The following is a 24757-nucleotide window of genomic DNA, read 5'->3' as shown; positions in this document are numbered from 1 at the left end:
TCCTCAATGTTACCAGCTCTAGAATGAACACACTTTTGTTAGTTCAACTAAAGGAAATCTCAGTTCTCATATTTGTTCTGCCCCATTATTAGTACTCATTTAATTTTGTGATTACTACTATGATGTATAGAGGAACATCGGGGATCTCAGCTACTCTAAATATAGCACTTATATAAAAAAGTGGCCCTGAAAATATTTTTTAAATGTTGGCAACTGTGCACTTAGGCACTGCCCAAGGGCCACCGTCCACCGGGTCAGTAGGGGGCCCCATGAGAGGCTCCTGGGATCCTGTGATAATAAAGCGGTAGTAAACTTTCCTGACATTACTACTTTTTAGACGCCCTGGGGTAGGTTATGCCACAATGTACAAGTATGCACAGCATATTAGCACATTAGGGTACACTTCAATTTTCAGACTGAGCCCTCCAGTGCTGCGATGAATCAGGCGGGGCCCGGGCGCTTACATCTTCACCCGGTCTTCCTTCTGGGTTCTGTGCCTTTGGTCACTTGCCTTGGCTGGGCTGCGTTCATGTCATTCCCACGCATTTATTTATTATTTATTACACCCCATTCACACCTCCGCGACAAATGCCCGACGCCGGCCGCTCGTGCCGCTGGAGGGGAGAATTTCCATTGCTGTCTATGAGATGGTTCACATCTCATAGACGCCGTACACCTGCGGCATGAAAAAAAAGTCCCGGACCCTTTTTTTCAGGCGGCATTGGCGTTCAGCCATACAAAGCAATAGGAAGGATTTGTAAAAAAAAAGTTACACTATTCGCGGCAAAATACGCAGCGTACGCGGCGTTACTTGTCGCGGAGGTGTGAATGCAGCCTAAAAGGCCCCACCAAAATCCTCAGCACCAGGCCCATGATGTTCTTAATCTGGCCCTGCCTCTGTCACAAAGGTCCGCTATACGCAGCAGACCCTTGTTTGTCCACCATTGAAAAGCAACTGGATCGAGGCCCGGGGTAAAAGCACTATTCCTCAACAGGGGAGCCAATGGCAAATGAGGTGATTTGAAATTCTGCATTCTAGAGACCCTATCCCAAATATCCAAGGAGAAAGATAAAGTTGGGCATAGAATGGTGGGTCTATCTTTAGGCGGAAGCCACATAATATGGGAAATAGGAGATGGACGACAAGCGTAGGATTCCATAATCATCCATATCGCCTGCGGTCGCTTTGAGTGGAACCTGGAAAGTTGGGCTAATTGAGCTGCATAGAAGTATTTCTGCAGGTTAGGCAGGCCCAATCCCCCCTTCCGCTTCAAAGTATACATAGTGCGTTTATTCACCCTAGGCCTCTTGTCTCCCCAGATGAATTCAAGTATTTTTCTTTGTAACATCTCCAAGTCACTGCGTACCAAGGCTACCGGTAGTGTACGGAATAAGTACAATATCCTCGGCAAGACATTCCTCTTTATTGAGTGGAGTCTGCCGAACCACGATGGAGGGTGAATTCGCCATCTCGCCAGGTCCTCAGTTATCCTTTTAATAAGAACTGGGTAATTCTTTCTATATAAAGTTTGAAGAGATGAGGTCAGATTAACCCCCAAATAGGGAAGCGTTTCAGATTCCCAATGGAACCGATGCGTTCGTTCAATCACTGACTGGGCAGAACTAGGCAAAGAGATATTGAGAGCCCTAGATTTACTATGATTTATTCGCAAACCCGAGATATCTGAAAATGGCTTAAGGATATTATACAGATTGGGAAGGGACGTAATTGGTGAGGTCATAGTCAGTAATAAATCATCGGCAAAAAATAAACATTTATGCTCGTAGCCACCGCCGACGATCCCCCGTACATCCTGACAGTCCCTGGTTTTTATTGCTAACGGCTCTATTGCCAGGACAAATAAGAGCGGGGACAGCGGGCATCCCTGCCTAGTGCCCCTTCTGATGTTTAGAGATTGAGAGGGGTATCCCCTAATCATTAAAGCGGGAGTTCACCCAATTATGTTTTTTTTTATGTTTTCCCCTTAGATGGATGCTCGTTTTGTCTAGGGGAATCGGCTAGTTGTTTTAAAATATGAGCCGTACTTACCGTTTTCGAGATGCATCTCCTCCGTCGCTTCCGGGTATGGGTCTTCGGGAGCGGGCGTTCCTTCTTGATTGACAGTCTTCCGAGAGGCTTCCGATGGTCGCATCCATCGCGTCACTAGTAGCCGAAAGAAGCTCTATACTGCGCCTGCGCACCGACGTTCGGCTTCTTTCGGAAAATCGTGACGCGATGGATGCGACCGTCGGAAGCCTCTCGGAAGACTGTCAATCAAAATAGGAACGCCCGCTCCCGCAGCCCATACCCGGAAGTGGCGGAGAAGATGCATCTCGTAAACGGTAAGTACGGATCATATTTTAAAACAACTAGCCGATTCCCCTAGACAAAACGAGCATGCATCTAGGGGGAAATAGTGTCATGTGCGGGTGAACCTCCGCTTTAAGGAGGCTGTCGGAGCATCATATAGCGTTCGGAGGAGGGCCAGAAAACGCTCACCAAAACCGTATCGATTCAACACGTCGAACAGATAATCCCAGGAAAGAGAATCTAATGCCTTCTGGATGTCCAATGAAAGCAACATACCCCCTCTAGGACCCTCCCCATCCCAATCTGATTGAATCGCCGAGATCAAATTAATAATTCTGCGGCTTTGGTCTGACGCCTGCCTATTAGGGACAAAGCCAGCTTGGTCTGGATGAATGTAATTCAAGGGAGAAATGTATTCAATCTTAGAGCTAGGACTTTAGTTAAGATTTTCAAGTCAGTATTAATTAAAGAAATCGGGCGATAATTCGCACAATCTCCATGGTCTTTACCCGGCATCAGGTTATTTTGAGCTGATTATATTAACAAACAAACATGTTCTCTTTCTAATTCCGTCTGAATTTCCGAAGGAAAAACTCAGATGGGGCACACACACGGTCGGAATATCCAATGAAAAAATTCCGTCTGACTTTTTTCATCGGAAATTCCGATCGCGTGTACGAGGCATAAGAAATGGGAGTCTTGCCGTTAAATGCAGTCTTGCACAACATTATTCCAATGAATATTGTTAGCAGTACAAAAATAGATGAAAGGCAGAATAGCCAAGTTAAGATGAATCCAAATATTACACACCACCCTGGGCAGGCAGGACGCTTCCTTAAAGAGGAACTGCAGTCTGCTCACATCATTTGTAATAAAAACATCTTTGCCATTCTGAAGCTTCCCTCCAACCACTTTGCATATTATTTTATATATACTGTGATTCTGTACTTGCCAAATATGCTGCAGAAATCTCCCACCACTGAGTCTGGCTGCATCCTTTTTTAACTGTGGGCAGCTGAAGCTGCTGCCTGTTCCACGTCCTGGATTTACACACACACAGAGGCACACCTCCAGCTCTGCAGCTCTCATTTGCCCTCTCATGACTCATCCCCCCTCCCTTCCTGGCAAACACTCACGAGAGTGAGAGAGAGAGCTGTTCATGATGTCATAAGCCTAGGCGTTTTACCAGACAAGAAACAGGAAGTTGGCTGAGGGCAGAACATTTAACCACTTGAGATCCGTGCTATAGACAAAAGACGTCCACAGCGCGGCTCTCAAGTGCCGAGTGGACGTCTTTGGATGTCTTTTTCTTTGCATTACCCGCGCGCGCCGCTGGGGGGCGTGCAGCGGGTAAACACTGTGCCGGCGCATCGCTGGGAAGCCGATGTGTGTACCTGGTGGCCGCGATGTCCGCCGGGTACACGCGATCGGCGGTGACAGCAGGGACGTGGAGCTCTGTGTGTAAACACAGAGCTCCACGTCCTGTCAGGGAGAGAGGAGACCGATGGTGTGTTCCTTGTACATAGGGACACAGCATCGTTCACCTCCCCCAGTCACCCCCCTCCCCCTACACAGTTAGAACACACCCAGGATACACATTTAACCCCTTCCTCACCCCCTAGTGTTAACCCCTTCCCTGCCAGTCACATTTATACAGTAATTAGTGCATTTTTATAGCACTGATCGCTGTATAAATGTGAATGGTCCCAAATTTGTGTCAAAAGTGTCCGATACGTCTGCCGCAATATCGCAGGCCTGACAAAAAAAAAAATCGCAGATCGCCGCCATTACTAGTAAAAAATAAAAAAAAATAAAAAAATCATAAATCTATCCCCTATTTTGTAGGTGCTAAAACGTTTGCGCAAACCGATCAAATACGCTTATTGCAATTTTTTTTAGCAAAAATATGTAGAATACGTATCGGCCTAAACCGAGGAAAAAAAATTAAAAAAAAAAAAATATTGGGATATTATTATAACAAAAAGTAAAAAATATGTTTTTTTTCCAAATTTTCTGTCTTTTTTTGTTTATAGCGCAAAAAATAAAAATCGCAGAGATGATCAAATACCACCAAAATAAAGCTCTATTTGTGGGGAAAAAAAATGATAAAAATATAATTTGGGTACAGTGTTGTATGACCGCGCAATTGTCATTCAAAATGCATCAGCGCTGAAAGCTGAAAATTGGTCTGGGCACGAAGGGGGTTTAAGTGCCCAGTAATGAAGTGGTTAATAGATGGAAAGATGAAAAAAAGATGACTGAAGTTCTGCTTTAAGGTGGAGCACAGTGTTGGATCTGCAGTAAACTTGTCACCGTACTTCATCTGTTTTTGGAGCACTGCCAGTTCTTATTGCATCTGCATTCCGTGCAGAATGGGCTTTTCTGTTTCGCTCTGCCACCCCCAATTCAAAATTGAAAAAAGACAGTGGGCCATATTCTGAGTAAGAATACGATGGAGTATCTCAGGATACTCCATCGTATCTCCCTTTTTTGGCCCGCGTATCTATGCGACTGATTCTTAGAATCATTTTCGCATAGATACACTTAAGATCCGCCATGTGTAAGTCACTTACACTGTCGGATCTTAAATGTAATTACGCTGGCCGCCGCTAGATGGCGTTTACGTTCAGGTTTCATTTGTTTATGCAAATGAGCCTGATACGCCGATTCCCGAACGAATTTGCGTCGCGTAAACGTCGCTAACGTTGTTTGCGTAAGCGTAAACTTACCCCTGCTATATGAGGGGTAAGTTTACGCAAGTCCCACATAGGCCATGTTAAGTATGGCGTCGGGTCCGCGTCGTGTTTTTCCGTCGGCTACGTCGTTTCCCTAAGTCGTTCTTGAATACGACAATGACGCACACGTCGGCGTCATTGACGTTTTACGCCGAGAACTGGAGCATGCGCACTGGGCTATTTTAAGCCCGGCGCATGCGCAGTTCGTTAGAATCGGGGGGGCGCTTAATTTAAATAGAAGCCGCCCCCTTGGAGATACGCGTGGCTACGGCGGGCCATTTACACTCCGCCGCCCCAAACTACGGAGCAAGTGTTTGGGGAATACAGCACTTGCTCCTGTAGGTTGGGGCGGCGGAGTGTAAATGGCTTACGCTCCGCCCGCGGAAAATCTAGGAGAGTATGGCCCAATAATACAACGCCTCCCAACCAGTCTCGGGAGCCATTTGTAGCTCTCAGGCATCTCTGGCTAGTTACTGTATCATCTGATGTATTCTATACATATCCTTATCGGAATAAACATCAGATCACTGTAAATATTCACCATTCATAACTATAGTTTGAAAGCCATCTCATCATGTATAGGGTGACTGGGTCATGGGAAAAAATTGGTTCATAATGGATGATTGGGAACCCTCGGTCTCTCCCTACAATTACTGTTCTGGAACAGTTAAATACTCAAATCCAAATATTTTTACATTCTTCTTTTTGGCAATGCAGCGACCTCGTCCGACACGTCTGAACGTCATAATATTTATAAAAGCACTGAAGTAACGGATTTTCTGCTGGGCGGGTCAGTGAAGTAAGTTGGGGGTGCGCTTTTCTCAGACTTATAGACTTGTAGGCAGATTCAGAGCGAGTTACACCGGCGTATCAGTAGATACGCCGTCGTAACTCTGAATCTACGCCGGCGTTAATTTAAGCGTATTCTGGAAACCAGATACGCTTAAATTAGGCTAAGATACGAGCAGCGTAAGTCTCCTACGCTTTCGTATCTTAACCACTTAACGCCCGCCGCACACCTATTTACGTCCACAGAATGGCACGTACAGGCAGATGGGCGTATATATACGTCCCTGCCTTCTAGCGGGTGGGGGGTCCGATCAGGACCCCCTCCGCTGATTGCGGCTTACCTCGGGGAGCGATCCGGGATGACGCCGCGGCTATTCGTTTATAGCCGCTCCGTCGCGATCGCTCCCCGGAGCTGAAGAACGGGGAGAGCCGTATGTAAACACGGCTTCCCCGTGCTTCACTGTGGCGGCTGCATCGATCGTGTCATCCCTTTTATAGGGAGACCCAATCGATGACGTCAGACCTACAGCCACACCCCCCTACAGTTGTAAACACACACTAGGTGAAACATAACTCCTTCAGCGCCCCCTGTGGTTAACTCCCAAACTGCAACTGTCATTTTCACAATAAACAATGCAATTTAAATGCATTTTTTGCTGTGAAAATGACAATGGTCCCAAAAATGTGTCAAAATTGTCCGAAGTGTCCGCCATAATGTCGCAGTCACGAAAAAAATCGCTGATCGCCGCCAATAGTAGTAAAAAAAAAATAATTAATAAAAATGCAATAAAACTATCCCCTATTTTGTAAACGCTATACATTTTGCGCAAACCAACCAATAAACGCTTATTGCGATTTTTTTTACCAAAAATAGGTAGAAGAATACGTATCGGCCTAAACGGAGGAAAAAAAAAAATTTTATATATGTTTTTGGGGGATATTTATTACAGCAAAAAGTAAAAAATATAGCATTTTTTTCAAAATTGTCGCTCTATTTTTGTTTATAGCGCAAAAAATAAAAACCGCAGAGGTGATCAAATACCACCAAAAGAAAGCTCTATTTGTGGGAAAAAAAGGACGCCAATTTTGTTTGGGAGCCACGTCGCACGAGCGCGCAATTGTCTGTTAAAGCGACACAGTGCCGAATTGTAAAAACGCCTTTGGGCATTTAGCAGCATATTGGTCCGGGGCTTAAGTGGTTAAAACAACGTTTTTAAACCCGCGCATGCTCAGAAGCAAGTTAGGACGCAAATTTGAATGGAACAGAGTGCCGTCATACGTGCTGAACGTAACCGCGCTTTGCTAGAGCTTTTGGAAAAAACGATGGTGTGTATGCTCCATCGTTTTTAAAAATGAAGTTTGAAAAACTTCGTTTTTTTTCATCACATAAAACGTTGTTTTTTTCTATCACAAAAAACGACCGTCTGTACGCGGCATTATATTGGTGGTCAGAATGACACATTTACAGACAGATAAAAAAAAACATAATTGATGTCATGCCGCTAGCTCTGCCAAGTGGCATTGGCTTTAGAACTAAGCAGTAACCATCATAAGGTAGGCCAATCAGCCAAATGTCAAGGAACCCCTACCAAACTCTGGAGGAACCCTGGTTAAGAATAGCTGATATAGACACTGCAAGCCTCAAAGTGAAAATTGCTAATATACCGTATTTATCGGCGTATAACACGCGCCGGCATATAACACGCACCCCAAGTTTAGGAGGAAAGTTTAAGGAAAAAATGTTTAGGAGGAAAGTTTAAAGGAAAAAAATGTTTAGGAGGGAAGTTTAAGGAAACAAAAACATACATTTTAAAAGCCCCTTATCAGTGTCCATCTGCAGCCTTGCACAGCGTCCATCTGCAGCCTTGCATAGCATCCATCTGCAGCCTTGCAAAGCGTCCATCTGCAGCCTTGCACAGCGTCCATCTGCAGCCTTGCACAGCGTCCATCTGCAGCCTTGCACAGCGTCCATCTGCAGCCTTGCACAGCATCTATCTGCAGCCTTGCACGGCATCCATCTGCAGCCTTGCACGGCATCCATCTGCAGCCTGGCATGGCGTCCATCTGCAGCCTTGCACAGCGTCCATCTGCAGCCTCGCACAGCATCTATCTGCAGCCTCGCACAGCATCCATCTGCAGCCTCGCACAGCATCCATCTGCAGCCTTATAAGTGTCAATTTGCAGCCTTGCATAGTGTCCATCTGCACCTTGCCCAAAATTGTAGCACAATGTCTTTTTAAATTTAGCGCCGCCGAGATACACAGAACCGGATTTACTGTGTATTCGGCTCCTCTCGCAGTTCTGCCCAGTCCCGCCACTTGGCCCGGCTCCTATGATGGACACAAAGGTCCAATGGACGTAAAGGCTAGGAGGAGGGACTGGGCGTGACTGCGAGTGGAGCCGAGCCTAGCCGAGCACACAGTACACTCGGCTCAGCTCGGTCGACGACGCTCCTCTTGCCCTCAGAGACAGCGGTGATCAGCGTATAACATGCACCCACGATTTTCCCCTGATTTTAAGGGGGAAAAAGTGCATGTTATACGCCGATAAATACGGTAATTGCTTTAAAGCTTTATAACAAGTAAAGTTGACAAAAGCCAGTCCCATCATTCATCCTATGAGTTGGCTAGTTTAGGTGCATGATGGAGGGTGACAATTTGAATATAAACTCCCCCCAGAGCCCCAATATCTCCAACAGCTTTTATTCTGGGAGTCAACGTTTTTCCTATCCATTCTGCTACAGAATTTCATTGCGTTGAAGAGGACCCAATTTTAAAAGTTAAAGGAGAAGTCTAGCCAAAGCTCGTTTGGCTGGACTTCTCCTATGGATCACAGGATTGCAATTTGTTTTGCACACCTGTGACCCGTTTTCAGCAATCAGAAATCAGTCCAGGCACCACATCATCCCGACAATGGAAGTCTGGATTCGCCAGGTGCCTGGACTGACACCTGTCTCAGCCTCTCAGCGAGCTGCCCCTCTACAGCTCAGTACTCCAATGAGCGAGGAGGGAGAAGAGCAGAGAGCTGTGACTGACAGTCTATAGCTCTCTGCTCACGGAGCCCTGAAAACCGAGTGATCGCCGATGGTCAATCACTTGGTTCTCAGTGTAAAAGCACCAGAGAAAGATGCAGCAACGGTCCGATGCTGCATCCTCCTAGGTAAGTATAAATGATGGAGGGGATCCTTTACAAAAAGCTTCTCTTTTAAGAAGCTTTGCTGTGTTAAAAGAAACATTTGACCCAGCGTGTGGAAGCAACAATCTCCACCAGTGGTGTCACAGTGGTTTGCCAGGGTGTGCGATATACAGCGGATGGAGCATCTTACAGCTACCCTAGGGGATAGAGAGGAGGAACACAACACTCGCTGGACACATTGGGATCTGTTCCGATTCTCGGACGAATACAAGTCCTACATTTGAGTAACTTGTTTTAGGAGAATCTGAAAGCCTTGGGCCTCAACCTTGCCAGAACTTTCTATCCCCCCTCCCCCTTACTTCCCCTCTACTGTCTCTTTTATATTAATTTCTATCTTTCTTTCCCACATTGACACTTTTGGTGTCGTCCACTATTCTTTTCTTATAAAGAGAAAATTCCCTCGGTTTTCGAAGTTCCATTAGTGCCGTTCCTGCGAATCCAGGACTAAAGGCTCGTACACACGGTCGGACATCCAACAAAATTTCCCTTGGATTTTTGTCCTAATTGATTTGTCCGGTCACACCCATAGCATACACACGCTCGGACTTTTCTGCAAACTTTTCGAAAAATTACCCCAAATCACGTGGTTTTTCTGCTCTTTACCGCCATTCTTTGGTTAACTTCTGCTATTGTTGGTTGATTTTAACATTGGTTCTGAGCATGCGTATTTGTACTTTGTCCAAAAGTCCGATTGTTTGCTGTACACACGGACTAGGCATCATCGGACTTTTGTTGGCGTAAAGTTGGTCCGTTTGCAGACCCAACTTTTTGTCCGATGAAACCCGAAAAAATTGGTCCGATGGAACGTACACACGGTCGGACAAATTACAAAAGTTGCAGATTTTGAAGTTGGTTGGCCAAAAGTCCGACCGTGTGTATGGGGCTTTAGAGTCACACTCTATATCAGGTACAATGTTTTGTTTCAGTCCCCTGGAGTTCAATGGCTTGGTACCTGCCAGTTAGGGATAAGGGTGTTTTACCTCTCAGGTTGTCATTCTTTCTCCTTATTGTTCTTACTCAATGGTATACATATTCCCATTAACATTGACTCTCTTCTTAGTTTGAAGGTTCTCGCTGCAGTTCAGATTGACTTACAGGATATATCTGTTGTGGAGTCTTCAGACCACAGTGTCTCCTGAATTATCAAAACAGTGTAATGGAACTTTGACGGTTATATCACTAATGTACATAGTATTTTTTGACGGGTTATTGCCTACCATTTGATGTTGTTGGTCGACATGTGGGATATTATACCACTTTGTTTAACTCACATACCTTAAATAAAGATAAAAAAAAAAAAAAAAACATTTGAAAATGGTATGGCCTTAGTGGTACCTTGAAAAATGTACCCTTAGGGGCAGATCCACATACAATTAGATGGGCGCAGCGTATGTGAGATACGCTACGCCGATGTAACTTACCTTTGGCAGCTTTGAATCCACAAAGAATTTGCGCCGTAAGTTACGGCGGCGTAGTGTATCTCTCGCGGCGTAACGGCGCCAAATTCAAATCGGCGAGTAGGGGGGCGTGTTTCATTTAAATGAAGCGCGTTCCTGCGCCGAACAAACTGCGCATGCGCCGTCCCTAAATTTCCCGCCGTGCATTGCGCTAAATGACGTCGCAAGGACGTCATTTTTTTGGACGTGGGCGTAAATTACGTCCATCCCGATTCACGGACGACTTACGCAAACGAATAAAAAAAAATCAAATTGAAGGCGGGAACGACGGCCTTACTTAACATGGCAGGTTTAACTATACGCCGCAAAACAGCAGCTTTAACTATACGCCAGAAAGAGCCGACTAGAGACGATGTAAGAGAATGCGACGGCCGCGCGTACGTTCGTGGATCGTCGGAAATAGCTAATTTGCATACTCGACGCGGAAAACGACGAGAACTCCACCCAGCGGACGCCGAAGTATTGCATCTAAGATCCAAAGGCGTACGAAGCTGTACGCCTGTCAGATCTAACCCAGATGCCGTCGTATCTTGGTTTGAGGATTCAAACCAAAGATACGACGCGGGAAATTTGAAAGTACGCCGGCGTATCAGTAGATACGCCGGCGTACTCTCTTTGTGGATCTGCCCCTTTGTCTGTAAGTCCTCCTGAAAGTTGGCAGTACACTTCCTGTGCCTAGTTTCTTTTGTTCTGTAGCCTCATAGCTGTGTACTCTATTTGCAGTGTGAGATCATCTAAGGCAGGGATGTAAAACTCGCTTTCATTGTGAGCCGCATCAGCATTATGGTTGCCCTCAAAGGGCCTGTTGTATCTATAAGGCTGGGTTCACACCATTGCGAATGAGATGTGGGCTCCCCGCAACCAATTTGCAATAGCAGGAGATTTTGACTGGCTCTCTATGGAGCCGGTTCACATATCTCCGCTGCGGCTCAGGTGCGAAATTGCACAGGAGCCCTGGTGCATCTTTTGTTCCGTTTTAGGTCCAAATTTATAAAATCGGACCTGAAACGGTAAACCAGGACGCACCGGACCCCTGCTGGAAGCCGCACGCGGCGATGGGGCGAACCCAGCCTAAGACTAGATGTCCAGAGCACCCCATCCCTCTTACATCCGATGTCAAGAACCCCCCCACCAATCCGAATTCAAGAGTCTTCCACCCTCCCTTACATTACAGTGCACCCCCCTCTCCTTGTGCTGCTGCCGGAAAGCAGAGAGTGCAGGGTCTGAAAGAGGACCAGAGGAGGGCTGAAGCTGCCATGCTGAGACCAGGTGAGGCAGAGATGAGTGTGCTGCAGCAGCACAGAGAGACACAGGATCTGGTGGAGGAGTTCTGTCATCCTCTGCTGCTGACTGATGAGACAAGGTGGGGGAAGAAACAAGAGGGTTGCCATAGCGTTAGGAGAGGATTGAGGGCCACATGAAATGGCATGGAGGGTCGGATTTGGCCCTCAGGCCTTATGTTTGACACATGTGATCTAAGGCATTACTGACTCTGCTAGACTCACCCCATTTCAAGTGAGATTTAGTGATGTCATTACTGTGCTGTCCACCTTGCTGGAGAGGAAGCTGTACCTGAGGACCTGCAGTGCAAGAATCTCCCTGCTTCTGCTTAATCCATTCTGTGGATCTGTGCTTCCTCCAACTCTATTATTACCCCATTAGTCATCAGATCACCCGTCATCAGGGGAGGTGCTTTGACATTAGGAAACAAAGCCCTACCTCTAACATGATGGCTGCCTCTCTACACAGACACAGTGCAGAACAAGGCATGGTAGGTCAGTAATGAGAAAAAGATTAGCTGCACGGAGACCACAGGCAATATTAATGACTAGTCCTGTACCCTCTGCCTGCCTTTTGTCTGCACAGCTTCCACAGTACAGATCTGCTTTAACATCACGCACCTTAAATGCTTCAACACCATCTGGATCTTCCAGCAGGCTGTCCAGAGACGAGGACCACCTCTGAGTTCCTTTAAGGTTTTGATCTTGGACATTCGACCCATCATTGCTGTGAATTTCTGAAACAGAATAAAATATGGGACCATGAAGAGAGCCAACACAAAGTTTATTGCCATGTCACCTCAAGAATGACTAGGGTTGCCACCTCATCCCTTTAAAACAGAACACATATGAATTACACAGGTTCTGAGGCTAAGGCTGAGTTCAATTACCACCTTAATCAGCCACAGAACCTGTGTAATTCATATGTGTTCTGTTTTAAAGGGATGAGGTGGCAACCCTAAGAATGAAACTCACAGCATATGTCCTATCGGTTCAGCCTTCTTTTTACAGACAGCAATGGAATCCTGGCAATAAGGGATGTGTATGTAGCTTAGTCCCCCTATCTCAGGTCTGTGGCAGTATTTAGGAGAGTAAGAGAAGCAACGTGTTTATAGTTCAGGACCATGATTCATATACATTGGCATGGCTGGTGTGATGTGTTTCCAGCCTCCCACACAGCCAGGTTGCAGCAGAAAGCAGTAAATGTGGTCAGAGCAGTGTCGGTTAAGTGACAAGGACTTGTGTCTCATTATCTGAGAATGAGTGAAGTGATAATGTGATCACAAGGCAGGAGGGCATCTAAGTGCCAACATGTCACTATATCTTCCCACAGCCACTTCCTGGAACAGACAATGGAGAATTTCTTAATGTTTCCAGGCTGGTGATAAGGACAACAAGACATCCAGCAAAAGGGCTGATACTCAAATATTAACTAGATACTTTAGTATTATGCCTCGTACACACGACCGGACTTTCCGAGAAAAAAGTCAGACTTTTTTTCTCGGAAAGTCCGACCGTGTGTAGCCTCCATCGGACCTTAGATAGAGAACCTGTCCTCTATCTTTCCGTCGGACTCACGGCGGACTTTTGCATTGTCAAAAGTCTGAGGCCTCGTACACACGACGGGACATGTCCGATGAAAACCGTCCGCGGACCGTTTTCAATCGGACATGTCAGCTGCCGGATTTTGGTCCGATGGCTGTACACACCATCAGACCAAATTCCCCGCGGACAGCGAATGCGGTGACGTGCCCGTGCCGTCGCGGCGACGTGCGCGACCCTGGAAGGTCAGTGCTTCCACGCATGTGTCGAATCACTTCGACGCATGCGAGGGCTTTCGGCCGAGCGGACATGTCCGGTGAGTCGTACAGACGACCGAACATGTCCGACGGACTGGCTTCCAGCGGACATGTTTCTTAGCATGCTAAGAAACATTTGTCCGCTGGAAACCTGTCCGCTCGGCCGGGAATCCGGTCCGGTCGGCCGTACAGACGACCGAACATGTCCGCGGAAACTGGTCCGCGGACCAGTTTCAGCAGACATGTTCGGTCGTGTGTACGAGGCCTTACAGTGTGTATGAGGCATTAGTGTATCTTATTTTCCTTTCCTCTGACTTCACTAGCTGCATGCGTGTTCCAGGGCAGCTACAACAATGAACAAAGCCAGAAATCACCTAATATTTTCAGGAGGTTGTTGATGATAGCCTTATCATCTGTTTTAAAAAAAATTGCAGGTAAAAGCCACATTTTTTAATTCATACTTGCAGTTAGGGTTGTCCCAATAACACTTTTAAGTACCAATACTTTTTATTAAGTACCGATACTGATTACCGATACTTTTTTTATGTCATGTGACAGTGGCACTAATATGCAGCAGTGATGATGCGTAGACTGTGTCAGTCGTTTTTTTTTTTTTTTAAGTGTATTTTGTGCGTGTACTTGAGAGAGGAGCCGGACTGCAGGAGTTGGGAGTAGGCAGGCCGCCCCCAGAGGCAATCTGCCACCTTTCTCCATGCCCCGGGTGGCAATGGCGGGTGCGTGAGGGGGTCCTCCCACACAGCCCGCCCTACCTGCTCTGCTTTGAAGCCCAACGGGGCAGAGGGACTCCCTATAAGGGAGTGAGAGGATCTAGCCCGCTCAACCAGCCCCGTTAGTCCTTCGCCTCTCTTTTTAGAGACCGCGTGGTCAAAGTGCGTGCATGTTAACCCAATTTCGAGTGCGTGTAAGTGTGTTTTTTTTGTGGGAGGGGGGTGGGCGTACTAAGCACACCCATCGGGAGCCGGGCTGAGACCACCAAACTCAATTCACATGTAGCCGAGACCGGGATCCGAACCCCTAGCTGCAGAGGTGAATGGCTTGTCAGCGCAGTGCCAATCGCGTTGAGCCACCGCAGCTCCCTCTGTTCTCTATCTTTTCGTCGGACTCACGGCGGACTTTTGCATTGTCAAAAGTCTGACCGTGTGTATGAGGCATTAGTGTATCTTATTTTCCTTTCCTCTGACTTCACTAGCTGCATGCTTGTTCCAGGGCAGCGACAACAATGAACAATGCCAGAAATCACCAGGCAGCTAATATTTTCAGGAGGTTGTTGATGATAGCCTTGATAGCCTTATCACCTGTTTTAAAAAAATTGCAGGTAAAAGCCACATTTTTTAATTCATACTTGCAGTTAGGGTTGTCCCAATAACACTTTTAAGTACCAATACTTTTTATTAAGTACCGATACCCAATACTTTTTTTATGTCATGTGACAGTGGCACTAATATGCAGCACTGATGATGCGTAGACTGTCAGTCTTTTTTTTTTTTATCTTATTTAAAAAAAAATATATATATATATATATATATATATATATATATATATATTATATTTTTACAATGCTTTCTTTTTTTTGGGGGGGTGGACGGTGTCAGTGTGTTTTTTATTCCGTGACATCTCCCCTTTGAGACAGACAAAAGGACTGAGGACACAAGTTCCCTAGTCCCTTTCTCTGCAGCCTCAGCTGCACTGAAGATGAATGGACAGGAGACAGAGGCTCCTCTTCACACATAAACTGAAGCAATGAATTATTGTTTGTGAAATTGTTGGTCTGGTGACAGTAAAACCAGCTCAATCTCTTTTTGCCATCTGGGATTGCTGTGGCTTGAAGCAGGAATAAATCTGAGGATGAGTAAGCTTGTGAATTACATGTCTAAAATAAGGATATAGCAAACATAGTGAAAGGAGAAGTATAGCCAAAGCTATTTTGGCTATACTTCTCCTGTAGGCAGGTCTGTGACAAGGGGTTGGCAGGAGGAGAAGCTGCCCTGGTCACTGTGGTATCACGTGAGGCGGGGTGGCACCACAAGGAGGGGGGGGGGGGGTGATTTTGTGTTGAGAAGGGGAATTGGAGGCTGGCGGAGTGTAAGAAATATTCTAGGGAGAGCACATTCTGGGGAGTTGTGCTAGGAGTGGTGATTTGGGGGGATATGTGTTGGGAAAGGGGGTGGAGGAAGAGGATTTGTGCTAGGGGAGGGAGGGGGGATCTGTGCTACAAAGGTTATATGGTAGAGGGGCAATATTTATTTTGGGGAGGGGGTTGTGTGCTAGTAGGGATGATTGGAGGGTATTTTTTTTTTGTTATTGTTTATTTATGTTAGGATTGGAGGGTATTTGAGGAAATTTGAGGGGTAGATGATTTGTGCAAGGAGGGGGAAGATTTTTTTATTTTTTTTGGGGGGGGGGTTAGTGTTGGGGGCATATGGAGAGAGAGAGGATTGGATCTGGGTGGTTATGAGGTGAGCATGCAGATAAGTGCTCAAATTTTTTTTTTGGGGGGGGGGAGGGGGGGAAGATTTTCACTGACACAATGCTCATACATCTTTGGAGGGGGCTTAACTTGGCATGTTTGCCCTGGGCCCTAGATGACCCTGTCCCAGCACTGCCTGTAAGTCACAGGAGTGCAGTATGTTCTGCAATCCCGTGACTCGTTTTCAGCCGACAAAGGCCTAAAATGCGCTGTTGGCCAACGACCCATGTGGTCGGGGTCCACCTGGAAAGCTTTTCTTGAAATTGTAACTATTATTGAAAATGATAAAAGTATCAGGGACAGAACCCAACTGTGTTGCAAGTGCACTAATGTGGCTACAATTACCCTACATAAGGAACTAGTGTACATAAACTCCCTACGTTACAGCTACCGTGTTTCCCCGAAAATAAGCCTGGGTCTTATATTCATTTTGGCAACAAAAGACACAGTAGGGCTTATTTTCGGGGTAGGTTTTACCATGTAATGTGCTGTCTTCTCTCCCCCCTCTCCCTCCCTGCCTGTCAGGAATCCCCAGTGTGAACTGAGTTAAAATGCTTGTAAAATCTTATAATCCACTCTATTACAGTATTATATAATGTACAATGTGTGTGTTTCTGTAATATAATTGTGCCAAATACCTTCTTTATAGCGCCGCTCTACACTTCTGTGACCCGCCGGAGCTCTCTTGCCCGCATTTATATTACAGAAACACACACATTGTACATTATATAATACTGTAGGATTATAGGATTTTAAAAGCATTTTAAACTAGGTCTTATTTTCGGGGTAGGGCTTATATTGCAACCCTTCTGGAAAATAATGCTAGGTCTTATTTTCGGTGTAGGTCTTATTTTCGGGGAAACAGGGTATATTATATCACTACTGTCATTCATGGACACATCCCCTGTATGGCAATATGCTAAGAATAGGAGAGAGACAGATTTTTTTTATCTTTTCACATGTGCTACATAAAATAAACTAAGTTAATAATATTTAAGAGATGTTAAGGCTAGAACTGTGAAACCATAGAGGAGTAGAGTGAATTATGAACACAATCTCAGGATGTGTAAATAGGGAAGTAAATACACATGATTGCCAACATAGAATTTCCTCCATATCAATCACATTAGTCCGCATCCACAGTATGGGGAACACAATGTAAAAAGGACATAGAAGTCTTGGAGAGGGTTAAAAGGAGGGCAACTAAATGAAGACAAGACATGGAAACTCTTACTTATAAGGAAAGGTTAGAAAACCTGGGTGTGTTCAGTTTGGAAAAAAGACAAATTAGACGTAACCCAATATGTTCAAATATAACTAAGGCAAGTACATACACCCTTGGTCCCCTGCAGATTTTGTAAGTTTGCCCACTTACAAAGAAATGAAGGGTCTGTATTTTTTTTAATTATAGGTGTATTTTAAATGATAGAGACAGAGGCCCAGATTCTCAAAGGGCTTACGACGGTGCAACGCCATGTACGCCGTCGTAAGTCCTAATCTGGGCCGTCGTATCTATGCGACTGATTCTTAGAATCAGTTACGCATAGATAACCATTAGATCCGACAGGTGTTAAGCCCCGTACACACGGTCGGACTTTTGCCCAACCAACTTCAAAATCCGGCACTTTTCGTATTTGTCCGACCGTGTGTACGTTCCATCGGACCAACTTTTTTGGCTTTCATCGGACAAAAAGTTGGGTCTGCGAACGGACCAACTTTATGGCAACAAAAGTCCGATGGTGCCTTGTCCGACCGTGTGTACAGCAAACCATCGGACTTTTGGACAAAGTACAAATGCGCATGCTCAGAACCAATGTTAAACTCAACCAACAATAGCAGAAGTTAACCAAAGGGTGGCGGTAAAGAGCAAGTAAAACCACGTGATGTTGGGAAAGTGTTAGAAAAGTTTGCAGAAAAGTCAGAGCGTGTGTATGCTATGGGTGTGATCGGACAAATCAATTAAGACAAAAATCCAAGGGAAATTTTGTTGGATGTCCGACCGTGTGTACGAACCTTAAGGCTCTCACGCCGTCGGATCTTAAATGCAATTTTTGTCTGCTAGGTGTCGCCTCCGTCGTTTTCCCCGTCGAGTATGCAAATTAGCTAGATACACAAATTCCCGAACGTACGCGCGGCCGACGCAGTAAAGTTACGACGTTTACGTTGGGCTTGTCCCGGCGTAAAGTTGCCCCTGCTATATGAGGCGCAACCAATGTTAAGTATGGCCGTCGTTCCGGCGTCGAAATTTGAAAAGTTATGTCGTTTGAGTAAGTCGTCCGTGAATGGGGCTGGACGCCATTTACGTTCACGTCGCAAACAATGACGTCATTTGGAGCAATGCACCCTGGGATTTTTTACGGACGGCGCATGCGCAGTTCGTTCGGCGCGGGGATGCGCTTCATTTAAATTAAACACGCCCCCTACCCGCCAAATTTGAATTACGCGGCCTTACGCAACGTGATTTACGCTACGCTGCCGCAACTTTACACGCAAGTGCTTTGTGAATAAAGCACTTGCATGAAAAACTTGCGGCGGCGTAACGTAAATGACATACAGAGATACGCCCGATCTACGAGAATCTGGGCCAGAATATCAACCAAAAACCCAGAAAAAAAAAACACGACACAAATGTTATAAATTTAGTTGCAGATCAGTGAGTAAGATAACTATTTGATCCCCAAGCAAAACATGACTTGGTACTTGGTGGAGAAACCCTTGTTGGCAAGCACAGAGGTAGGATGTTCCTTGTAGTTGGTGACCAGGTTTGCACACATCTCAGGAGGGATTTTGGTCCACTCTTCTTTACAGATCTTCTCTAAATCCTTAAGGATTCTTGGCTGTCGATTGGCAACTCGAAGTTTCAGCTCCCTCCATCAATTTTCTATTAGATTAAGGTCTAAAGACTGGCTAGGCCACCCCATAACCTTAATGTTCTTCTTCTTGAGCCACACATTTGTTGCCTTGGTGGTATGTTTTGGGTCATTGTCATGATGGAAGACCCATCTTCAGTGTTCTGGCTGAGGGAAGAAGGTTCTCACTCAAGATTTTACAATACTTGGCCCTGTCCATTGAAATTCAGAAAGTGTCCCATGCTCAGCTTTCATGCAGAAGAATGAAAATTGTCTGCCAGTATTTTCACAAGATTCCCAGTGCCTTTAGCGCTCACACACCCCCAAAACATCAGTGAGCCATCAACATTCTTCCCAGAGGGGATGGTATTCTTGTCGCCTTTGCCCCTCTCCAAAGCTCTATTTTGGTCTCGTCACTCCAGATTACAGCTGTGAGGAGTGTCAAGGCATTGTTGGGCGTATTGTAACGGTGCTTTTTGGTGGCATTGGTGCAGTAAAGGCTTCTTTCTGGCAACTTAACCATACACCTTATTTCTGTTCAAGGTTCTTTCTATTGCACTTCTTGAAACAACCCCACCAACTTTTTCCAGAGCAGAGGTTACCTGTAGGTTTTTCTTTGTATCCTGAACAATTCTTCTGGCGGTTGTGGCTGGAATCTTTCTGGGTCTACCTCACCTGACCTTGGCTTGGTATCAAGAGATCTCTGAATTTTCCACTTCCTAATAAGTGATTGAACAGTACTTATTGACATATTCAAGACTTTGAATATCTTTTTATATCCTTTGCCATCTTTCTAAAGTTCCATTACCTTGTTACACAGGTCTTTTGGCATTTCTTTTTCTGCTGCCCATGGCTCAGTATCGAGCCTGCTCAGTGCATCCACGTGACAGCTAACAAACTCATTGGACTGTTTATACACCGACACCAATTGAAAATTAAAAGCCACAGATGTGAGAAATTAACCTGTGTCATTTTAACCTGTGTGCATCACCAAGGCCAAATATTTCAGGCGATGGAAACTTTTGATCAGGGCCATTTGGGTGATTTTTGTAATCTGTATGACTTAAAAAGGAACAACTATGTGATAATAAATGGCTTCATATGATCACTATTCTTAAAGCGGGGGGTTCACCCTAAAAAAAAAATATTTATCTACCATACAAACGAGCATACTAGCGTCAGCTACAGTATGCCTTTTTTTTCCCCCTGTACTTACGGTTTAATCCGTAACTTTGGTTTCAGACTCCGGCCGGGAAATGGGCGTCCCTATGAAGAGGGGTAAATGATTGACGGCCGGCTATGGCGCGTCATGCCTTCCGAAAAAAGCCGAAATAGGACGTGGACATATACGGCGCCTGCGCAGTCAGCTCCTAGTCTGTGCGCAAGCGCCGTGAAGAGCCGTGTCCTACGCCGGCTATTTTCGGAACGTGTGACGCCCCATAGCCGGCCGTCAATTATGTTCCACTCTTCATAGGAACGCCTACTCCCCGCGGGTGTCTGAAACGAAAGTTACGGATTAAACAGTAAGTACAGCGCCAAAAAAAAAAAAAAAAAAAGGCATACTGTAGCTGATGCTAGTTTGGATGGTACAAAGTTGTGTTTTTGGGTGAACCTCCGCTTTAACTAAAAGGCAATTTTTTGGCATGATCAGTCATATTTTCAATATCAATGCCAAAATGTTATGATTTCTGCCAGGGTATGCAAACTTTTGAGCACAACTGTGTGTGTGTGTAAAAAAAAGCGACATGTCACATTCACCACACATTCACCTGCTGAGTGTGGTGTTCAGCCCCCACAGGAAACGACTGTACAATCACGTGCCCTTAGTACAGGATTCTGACATCTGTTCTATACAGATCTTATATTATGCACAACCACATGGACTATATCCCATATAGTCAGATGCACATAATATCTTTATCTCAAGAGGCACAAATTCCCCTCCCCACCCCCAATATTTCTACAACCTCAGCAGATCCACAAGTAGACATTGGAGGCTTTGCCCTCCTCTAGCAGTATGCACGGGACAGGCCCGGTCCTGTCTTCCCAATACGTCCTCTGCAAGTCACAGCTGGAAACAGAATGAAGAGGATGTATCGCAATCTCCTCCAGACTGACAATACCTAAACTTCCCCTTTCACTGCTCACATTTCCTCTTATGTGACCGCTAATCTCCATCTGAACCCCCATAGTAACTCACTGTATACAAACAACTACCCCAATAATACCCTGATGTATACTGTTATCTACTCCAATATTACTCCGCTGTATACAGACATGTACCCCGTAATGACTCACTGAGGTTATTTACTAAAGGCAAATCCACTTTGCACTACAAATTGCAGTGAAAGTGCACTTGGAAGTGCAGGCGCTGTAAACCTGAGGGGTAGATCTGAAATGAGGAGAAGCTCTGCTGATTTTATTATCCAATCATGCGCAAGCTAAAATGCCATTTTTTATTTTCCTTGCATGTCCCCCTCAGATCTACAGCGACTGCACTTCCAAGTGCACTTTGTACTTGTAGTTCGCACTTGTAGTGCAAAGTAGATTTGCCTTTTCGTAAATAACCCCCAGTGTGTGCTAGCATGTACCAGGATAATACACATAAACTTGTTGGTATTTCCTCTATACAAATGCTCCGTATACAGACATGTACCCCTGTGCTGTAACACTATATATCGACACATACCCTTTACTGTGTATTTCGACATATTTCTTAATACTCTGCTGTATTTTGACATCTACCCCCTATACTACTGCACTTTGACATGTACTTCTGTACAGGCCCTCTGTATGTTGACATGAACCCCTATAATACCTCTCTGCATATTGACATCTACCCCTATACCATTGATGGCGAACCTTGGCACCCCAGATGTTTTGGAACTACATTTCCCATGATGCTCCACTACACTGCAGATTGCATGAGCATCATGGGACATGAAGTTCTAAAACATCTGGGGTGCCAAGGTTCGCCATCACTGCCCTATACTATCACGCAGTATACTGACAAGTACCCCTATACTATCACGCTGTATACCGACATATACCCCTATACTACCCTGTTATGTACACACAATGACCTCTATAATTACCCTTCTGTATTCTGACAAGTACCTCCATACAACCTCATTGCATGCTGACAGGTACCCCTATGCTACCCCGCCATATATGGCAATGTATATGGAAACGTGCCCCTATAATACCCCTCTGTGTATTGTCATGAAGCCCTATAATAGTTCTCTGTATACTGACATGTACCCCTAATACTACCCCCACTGTATGCCGACAAGTACCTCTGTTCTATCACACCGTCTACTAAAAAGTACTCCTATACTACAGATATGAATACATGTAATATCTGTCTGTATACTGACATGTACCCCTATACTACCCCATCGTATGTCAACAAAGTAGCCCTATACTCCCTCGCTGTATACAAGTACACCTATACTACCACTATAATTTTCCTATGTATACTGACATGTGCCTCTATACCAGCTTACTGTATGCCAGCAAGTTCTCCAAATAATGCCTACCTGTATACGGATATGTACCACTATGCTACAACTTTAAAATCTCTCTGTATACTGACATGTGCCCCTATACTACCCCATCGTATGCCAACAAAGTAGCCCTATACTACCTTGCTGTATATGGACAAATACCCCTATAATACCTCTCTGTATACAAGTACACCTATACTACCACTATCATTTTCCTATGTATACTGACATGTGTCTCTATACCAACTTTCTGTATGCCAGCAAATTCCCCAAATACAGCCTACCTGTATACAGACATGCTATCCCTCTGTATACTGACATGGGCCTCTATACCAACTTTCTGTATGCCAGCAAATTCCCCCAAATAATGCCTACCTGTATACAGACATGCTACCCCTATAATATCCCTCTGTATACGGACGTACCTATATACCAATTCGGTGTATATCAACAAGTACCCCACTGTATATAGACATGTACCGCTACATTACACCACCAAATATTGACACATTTCTATACTAATCCTATCGTCTTTTACAATGAGTTGGTAACATAGTGCCATGCGGCCAGCCTGGGTGTGGTACACTATAATCCCCATCATGTACCTGATACAGAGAGCTGGAGGGACCATACAGCCAATCTCTCCCCATTGGTTGTGTCTCACAGGTCAATGTATCTTAGGTGACCTCCAGCTAAGTTTTGCCCAATGTGCGGTCATTTCTATGTCACTCTCAGTGTTGGCACTGCCAGGGATCAGAGTAGGGAGTACAGAATGGCACTTGATGTGCTGTCACTCCCACATACTGTACATAGAGAGGCGGACAGCAGAGAAATGTCTGAATGTGTCAGGCGTGAGGTCCCTTCTCGGGTTGGTACTGCACATCGGGGCTCGGCCCTGGGAGGAAGGTAGACAGCACACAGAGTAGAAAGCACAAAGTTGTGACTCAGGACTGAGACAACACAATGTGGGGTCTCCTACCTGATGGTGGTCTCTTTCTGCTCAGCCGGGTGACTGCCCTTGTGAACATCTTGTGCACCTCTGGATTTGTCTCTGCTTAGCTCTGCAGCTGTGCAGCCTGATGGGCCCCCCCTCCCTCCAAAACCACAGATCCCTCCCTTCCCCAGGCTCTCTTACAGCACTCTGTGTGTGAGTGTGTCTCTATGACAGTCTCGCAGCTCTACGAGTACAGCACTCTCTACCTCCGTCTAAAGCATACACACCATTAGATTTTCTTCAGATTGACCAAAACCATGTAGTGCAAGGGCCTGCCTGATTGCATACAAATTAAAACTCTTATGCCGCGTACACACAACCATTTTTAATGGTCTAGAAAAAACAAATAGCTGGATTCACGTAGATGGGCCTAACGTTAGGGAGGCGTAGCGTATCTCATATACGCTACGGCGCCGTAAGTTAGAGAGGCAAGTGCTGTATTCACAAAGCACTTGCGTCCTAAGTTACGGCGGCGTAGCGTAAATGTGCGGGCCTAAGCGCGCCTAATTCAAATTGTGAAGAGGTGGGCGTGTTTTATGCTAATGAATCGTGACCCGACGTGATTGACGTTTTTAACGAATGACGCATGCACCGTCCGTGGACATATCCCAGTGCGCATGCTCCAAATTACGCCGCAAAGACTTATTGGTTTCGACGTGAACGTAAATTACGCCCAGCCCCATTCACGGACGACTTACGCAAACGACGTAAAAAATTTAAAATTCGACGCGGGTCCGACGTCCATATTTAACATTGGCTGCACCATCTTTTTTGGTGGAATATCTTTAGGCCTGAAAACGCCTTACGTAAACGGCGTATCTTTACTGCGACGGATGGGCGTACGTTCGTGAATAGGCGTATCTTGCCGATTTACGCATTCTAGGCGTAAATCAGCGTACACGCCCCTAACGGACCGGCCTAAATAGACAGCTAAGATACGACGGTGCCCGCGGTCGTATCTTAGCTAGATTTAAGTGTATCCCAATTTGAGAATACACTTAAATTTACGACGGCGCAGATTCAGAGTTACGACGGCGTATCTACTGATACGCCGGCGTAACTCTCTCTGAATCTGGCTAAAAGTTTTTTTCAACACGATTATTGTTAAGCCGGCCTTTCCTACACACGATCGTGAAAAAAATGCTCTAGCAAAGCGCGGTGCTGACGACGGCACTATAAAGGGGAAGTTCCATTTGGATTGGCGCCACCCTTGGGGCTGCTTTTACCGATTTCGTGTTAGTAAAAGTTTGGCGAGAGACGATTCGCGCTTTTCAGTCTGTTACAGCGTGATGAATGTGCTACCTCCATTACAAACGGTAGTTTTACCAGAACGAGCGCTCCCGTCTCATAACTT

General features: G+C 45.5%; 1 protein-coding gene across 1 annotated transcript in view; it reads right to left on the bottom strand.

Annotated features, from left to right (window-relative positions):
• Positions 1–23510, bottom strand: part of RGS10 (regulator of G protein signaling 10) — a 35971-nt gene extending 12461 nt beyond the window's left edge. Inside the window, exons 1-2 of the mRNA XM_040361473.1 lie at positions 23389–23510; positions 12389–12504 (exon numbers count right to left, since the gene is read on the bottom strand). Coding sequence (XP_040217407.1) covers positions 12389–12504; positions 23389–23437 — 165 coding nt within the window. The 5' untranslated portion in view covers positions 23438–23510. The remainder of the gene's footprint in view (positions 1–12388; positions 12505–23388) is intronic.
• Positions 23511–24757: the final 1247 nt, after the last annotated feature.

This window comes from Rana temporaria, chromosome 8, assembly GCF_905171775.1.
Source record: "Rana temporaria chromosome 8, aRanTem1.1, whole genome shotgun sequence".
Taxonomy (NCBI): Eukaryota; Metazoa; Chordata; class Amphibia; order Anura; family Ranidae; genus Rana; species Rana temporaria.
This window is presented reverse-complemented; position numbering and strand designations above follow the sequence as displayed.